At 45.9% G+C, this 6,749-nt stretch overlaps 1 protein-coding gene across 1 annotated transcript in view; it reads right to left on the bottom strand.

Moving 5' to 3' along the window:
* Window positions 1–4,820: 4,820 nt before the first annotated feature.
* Window positions 4,821–6,749, bottom strand: part of LOC144168090 (phospholipid-transporting ATPase ABCA3-like) — a 42,693-nt gene continuing 40,764 nt past the window's right edge. The window contains exon 5 of the mRNA XM_077697162.1: window positions 4,821–4,991. Within this exon, the coding sequence (XP_077553288.1) occupies window positions 4,821–4,991 (171 nt within the window). The remainder of the gene's footprint in view (window positions 4,992–6,749) is intronic.

Here is a 6,749-nt window from a genome sequence, read left to right as displayed (position 1 = left end):
TCTGTCTCTCTGTCTGTCTGTGACACGATTCAGCCAGCCGGCCAAAGTGAAACGAAGTCTGTGCACTTGTCGTCTATACGCACAGCCAAATCTAAAAGTCTAAGTTCGGTTTATATGTTCATACTTGTCAACATTGTTGAACATAAACAAGTCATCACTCAAATATGAAGCAGCAAATTAATATACCACAGATTTTTGCAGTGTTTCTTATAAAAACATTCGTACTTGCTTGATTTTTGCGAAATAAAATACTACATCCACTGCCGAAAAAAAGTTCACGCTGTCGCCTGCTGTCTCCCGCGCCACTATATCTCCTGGCGGCATTTTAAAAAATCAAGAGGCAACAGTTATGAAACGTTCCACTTGATAGGTTCCACGTTCGGCTTGAAACGAATGCGGACTAGGGCAACGAGGTTTTAAGTGCAGTGCACTTCTTAAGCGACCCTGAACCTGCGTCCACCGGCGATGTCCGCGCAAGTGGAGATGGGCGCGCGCAGCCTGGCCGCTTACATGGCACATTCCCACGTGGGGGATTGGCCAGGAATCTCCTCGTCTTCCTTGCCAACGGTGGGAGATGGGCGCGCGCTGCCTGGCCGCTGACATGGCACATACCCATGTAGGGGATTGGTCAAGAATCGGGCGTGAGAAGGGCTAATGCACCTGCTTAAAGGAGTACTGACACGAAATTTCGAAGCTGCGATCCGCTCTAGCAATCAAGTACAACGACAACACAAATAGGTGTCTGTGAAAATATGCATCTTTCTTTCTTTGTAGTTGTGTGTGTGTGTGTGTGTGATCTCTCTTTCGCGAACATTACCGAACCGCGCAAATCCAACTCGTGCATTCGCACTTTCACATTCTTCCCCTCGGGGAAATGCGGGGAATTTTTATAAACGATGAAGTAGGATGCCTCTATTCACGCGCCTTTACGCTATACTGCAGCGCTTGCATAAAGGCACCCGGCATGGAGCAGTAAAACGCGGTAAATTTAAATAGACCTACGGAAACCTTTACCATGTTTGCCTTGGCAAGAGCTCGATGCAACAGGGGCAGGAGCTCGATCCAAGAGGAACAACATAAGAGGTGAGCGAGAAAGCGAAAGGAGGCGTTTACTTTGAAAATGAGAAAAAGACTATCGCCTTTTTGCGACAATTCCAACGCAAGGAGCAGATGCGCGTCAAAAGTTTTAAATTTGCCACTCCCTACCAATTTGTGGTAAATTCCCCACAGTTTGGCTAGGCCGCGCTGTTGGCTAAATTGACAGCACAAGCTGTGTCACTGCACATTTGAAAGAGCCTATTCATAGGCCCGTATAATTTTGTAGTATTGTCTGGCCTTAACCACATGTCGGCATTTTTCAGTTTCAAATGTCGCTCTTTGTAATAGTGGCCGCCTTGCACCATAGGTGGGCTGAATTTTTCTGTGGGGCCTGTGAGCTGTGGTCTCATTCGACTTCGTTCCTCGCCTGCAGCGCTGCCAGTTGCAATGTAGAATGAATTCCTTTATAGTAGTAATGTTGCTGACTTGTACGCTCTGCTGGCAACACTTCTAATCTATAATTTTCAGTGTCCGTTTGTTTCTATTTTCCTGCTGTCGTATTTAATTCGGAAAATGGCCGCTGCCCCCGCAACTATCGGATATGCTCCAACCCAGGCTGCACAGGACTGTTTGGCCTAAATCAAACCGGTGTGCTTTGGCCAGTGATTTTCTGTCCAGCCTTTTTCTGGCAGCCATGTTCGGCGCGTGTCCAAATGTGGGTCTTTTGGCCGTAAACGGCCGTACTCCCATAGCTGTCCAACGGCCAGTGTCCGTCGGCCAGTGGACCGGCTTACGTTCATACGGCCAGATTCCAGCCGTAGGGCTCCGGTCATTCCAAAGCCACCCGAGTACGGCCGAAGTTCGGCCACCGGAGGACAGCCGAGATGCGGTCGTCGGACTCCAGCCGGACTGAAGCTGCCGGAAATACGGCGGTGCTACCGGCATTGGAGTTCAGCAGTGCCGCAGTGATCATTGAGGCTAGTCTATCTATCGTAGCTGAACTGCAATTCTCGAAAGCATACATGGCAAATGCACGACTGCAATACAAAACGCTTCCTGCATGCCGAAGTTTCCCTATAGCGCCAAACATCGTAGAGCTAAACGCTGGACTCCTCTGCAACTTTAAAAATTTTTTTATTCTCGTCGTCATTTTAGGAGAAGCTGTATCAGATGTATTTTTATACTTTCAATGTTCTCTTGACCCTTCTTTTCCATTTTTGTATTTTCTCATTATCTTTGTGTACTGTATTATAACGACTAAAATGGTCAACTCCACAAAACATAAATTTTATGCAGATGAGGCGTTCCACGTTTGGTTTGTTTTCAAGAGTACTTGTTTCCGTCCTTCTTTTCGGGGGTTTCTTTTTATCGTCCAGGTTTGTGAGAAGGTGGATAGGAAAAATATTTGTGGGAACGTCACTCAAAACATATTTCAAAATTTTGCGTTTTTTTTACTATTTACGTCAAGCTTCGGGGACCGCTTTACGTCGTACGACCTCAAATTGAAACTTTAGGCCAAGGTCTGGCTCGTACACGTCAGCTGCTGCTCTTCTAGCAAAGCGATACGCACGCACAGAGTAAGGCTTAGCTGCAATGGGGCTTTCGGCAGAAAGCTTGCTGCGTGAGGGTGCGTCGCTAGGGCTCTGCACAACCCCAGGATGATTTGAACGAGCGGACCTGGCCCGAAGCGGTTATTGGTGGGCCAGGGATCAATGCCGCAGTCCCGGGCTTTTCTCGGACTCGGAGCCGTGAACCTGTGATGGCTTCGGCATCGACGCCGTGTGCACTGGCTAGGTTTGGCTCGACCGAACTCAGGATGGCTCATAGAGGGCTTTACGGAGGCCTTTGAGTACACACGAAGTGATATACCACATGTTCCCAGCAGCGTTGCAGCTCTAGCAAATGCAATACTGCCACTTGAGAGTGGGAGAGAGGGGTGGGGTTACAGAAAAATGTACAAAAAAGCCATTAATTAGCGTGAGAAATGGCTTGTGATGCTCTGTGTACATGTTTATGGACAGGGGATCTCGATTTCTACTACGAAATTGTGTGCAGTAGTTATAAGAGAATTTTTATACCTTTTTCTGGTGCTGATATCCGGTCACTCGAAGGCACTCGATTTACCAATGGCGGACCAATCTTTATTGTGAGCAGTTAGATCATGCCTTAACCATACGATTGCCCTCTTCCACAACTAACTGAAACTCAAACTAACTGAAACTAACTCACTTCCACAATACAATATAACTGAAGTGTTAGCAAAAGCGGGTAATAAACAAATAGAACAAATTTCTTTCAGCGTGTAATACCGGGCCTGGTGACGAACACGCGCGACTTCTTACGACGGGACCAGGCTATGTGCTGCGGGCCTTGTCCCAGGTTCGGGATTCATAAAGTGGGACTGGGCCCGGCCTTCAAATCAGGCCTATGCAGTGGTCAATGATTTGCTGCCGGAGTTGCCACACAGCAAGATTCGCTTCCCTTGTGCGCACAAGGCAGGAGTTTTCTTTTCGCAACCGGCGCCATCTACTGCTTTTCAATGCAATGCTGAAAGGAACTAACTGTTCTGCTTCAGTAGCCTAAATGAGAGAATTGTCGGTTCTCGACCGTAGGCTCTAGGTTTTAGCCCAGCTGGCACCAATATTTCTTTTTCTTTATTGTGAAAAAGTTCTCTTAGCTAAACTACGCGCATTCTTTTTCGTAAATAAAAGTTTTTGGTCATCTTCTGGGCCGGTTTACACGTAGGGGGCGACATCTCAACACGCTTAATTAGCGCTCTGCATCACACCGAAATTACGCGACACGTACAGTCATGAAGAAATAAAATGCGGACACGAAGATATGATACAGAACACGCAATTTTGAAAGACTCACTACTTGGAGGTCAAAAAAGGGCGCGATATTTGTGTATTTGGAAAGTCACATTTCTCAGATCTCTTTTCATAATTAATCCAGGCGTTATTTTCACGCGCATAGAAAAAAATCCCGCTATTCTTCTGTTCTGGTTCTCGTTTTCCTGCTCGCGTTTCATTTTCCACGACTGTACCTCTCTGGAAAAGGAATACCTTTACCGTCCAAGTTGCGTGCTGGGGCATCCAAAACGGAACCAATGAATAAACCAGTTCTAAAGCGCAAGCCGTAGGAAAGTCGGGCACAGGGTGTCTGCGTTCAATCCCAGAATCGTGTGTGTGCGTAATCTTTGTGTGTGCACACTGAAGCAACGTTCAGCCGGTTGCCTCAGTGTGAAAAAAAAGCCGTAGCGCTCTCGACACGTCATTTGTATATTTTTACATAGGTGAGTGACCAGTAAACCATTTCAAGCGCGCTTCTTGACCAGGCAGTATGGCGTCAAACCCTCGACAACATACCAAAGTGCTGCTTACCCAATGAGTAGCGTATACACAAACCGGTCACGATTTATAAGCAGGAAGTTCTGGTACTTTCACGAAATATTTTGTGGCGTGCGGAATCACACCTGCTTCACTTCTTTATTCTTGCAGTTATTTGTTCCCAGAAATAGTCTATTAAACTCACTTAGGTGACCTGTGAGCGATCCGCGCGGTTGTTACTAGAAGAGAACAAGTGTTAATAGAATAATAGAAAAAAACAAGAAAAGACGCACACAGAACAAAATTAGGCGAGTAAAAGACACTTCCTGTGATCCTAAATATTTTAATAAATAAGGAAAAAGGGACAAATTGTTTGGTATGCTTCAATTAAAAATGCGTCACTTTGCTTGTATAAACATTCATGGGACCAAAAGCATGGTGCGGGAAAGCAATTCAGGATCTTTGTGCTGCATCCTTTTTCTGTGCGAATGCAATGAACAGCTGCTCAAGATTGGTGTCTTGAACCAAGACATGGCTGAAATGGAACTTCTTATCAAGCTCATCGATATTTGAAAATATGTTGCTCCAGGGCATCGTGTCCTTGATGTGGAAGTCCAGCACGTTCTGCAAGAGATAAAAAGAAATCCGCGCTGTTTCTCTTTTTGCCAATCCTTGTCAGTTATACATGCTTATACAGGCACGTCAACGTGATTGATTGACCTCACAGGTTCACCGACTCATCATCGCGTTTGTAAAATCACTAAGCCAAGAAATCACATTCTTTAATAGTCTTCTTACTTGGTGTAGACACACATGAAATCGGGCTTTTCCTAAAGTTAAGCTTTATAGCTCGCAACATAGATTGTAAATCTACAAGCTTGGATCTGCAGATTCCAGAAAAAAAAGAAAAGGAGCTCATACTATGGGGTAAGACTTGCACGTTAAGAAGCTGTACGCAACATTAACGACCATCGCAACGACTTAATTCCACGATTGAAGCCGTGTTGTTTTTCGTTCGCTGCCGCAGTAGCCTATACTCCATCTCTGTTGCTATAACGGCAACGAAGAAGCATCTAGAAGAAGCAAAGCGAATTATCGGAACGCAAAGACTCAGCCTAGGTGCACGTACGTGCCACATGTACCCTATCAGGTGTCTGTGTCGAGAAGAAAATTATCACTAAAAAAAAACGCCTCTTCCGGGCGGCAAAGAAATCTCCTTCTCCCTCTAAATGGGAAAAACATCTTCACAGCTTATACGAATACATTGCAATGATCAGGCGCTCTAAAAAGAAATACTTCCACAATGACCTCTGGGATATCCTACGCACAAAACCGAAGAAGTTTTGAAGATTACTTGGCACGAAAAACGCCCACTCCAACAGCATCCCTCTCGTTGACTCGGACGGCTCGCCAACCCCGCAGGATCAGTGTCCTCATGTCCTTAACTCCTATTTCACATGTGTATTCACTTGTGAACCTAGCCACAATACCCCTACTTTACGACGCTCGGACTATAGCGAGATGGCTCCCATTGAAATAACTACACAGGGTATCATAAAACTCATCAAGGACCTGCAGTCCTCTAGTGCTCTTGGTCCAGACAATATTCAAGCAAAGATATTAAAGGCTACCAACACAGCATCGAGCCGCTTTCTCCAAATTATTTTCACCCAGTCCATTTCTGAAGGCACCATTCCCGACGATTGGAAACTGAGCAAAGTTATACCAGTCTTCCGGCCATAAATCCGACCCATCCAACTATCGCCCCATCGCGCTAACGTGCATCACATGCGAGCTACTAGAGCACATAATTTATTCCCATACCTCTGCTCACCTGGACAATAACAATTTCTTCGTTCACAACCAGCACGGGTTCTGCCGGGGTTTTTCATGTGAAACCCAGCTTTTCCAGCTCACTACAGACCTCTACCTCAATCTAGATTCTTCTTTTCAAACAGAGATGCCATCTTTATTGACTTTTCCAAAGCTTTTGATCGTGTCCCTCACCAAAGACTCATTAGTAAACTCCCGTGCCTTTGCCTGCACCCGCTGATATTATCGTGGATTAGAGGCTTTTTAACAGATCGCTCCCAGTTCACCACCGTCGCCGGACGTCAGTCGCGCACAACCATGGTAACGTCTGGGGTATCGCAAGGCTCAGTCCTCGGCCCTCTTTTATGTTTAATCTCCATTAATGATTTACCAGCCTACCATTGCCGCTAAAGAAGAAAGTGTATGACAGCTGCATCTTACCGGTACTCACCTACGGGGCAGAAACTTGGAGGCTCACTAAGAGGGTTCAACTTAAATTAAGAACGACTCAGCGGGCAATGGAGCGGAAAATGATAGGTGTACAAGAAGACAAGAAGGGACAAGAAGAAG

Source organism: Haemaphysalis longicornis, unplaced genomic scaffold (assembly GCF_048455015.1).
Source record: "Haemaphysalis longicornis isolate Haplotype H1 unplaced genomic scaffold, Haemaphysalis longicornis Haplotype H1 scaffold_2, whole genome shotgun sequence".
In the NCBI taxonomy this organism is placed as follows: Eukaryota; Metazoa; Arthropoda; class Arachnida; order Ixodida; family Ixodidae; genus Haemaphysalis; species Haemaphysalis longicornis.
The sequence above is the reverse complement of the archived record's forward strand: the minus strand, read 5'-3'. Positions and strand labels throughout refer to the sequence as shown.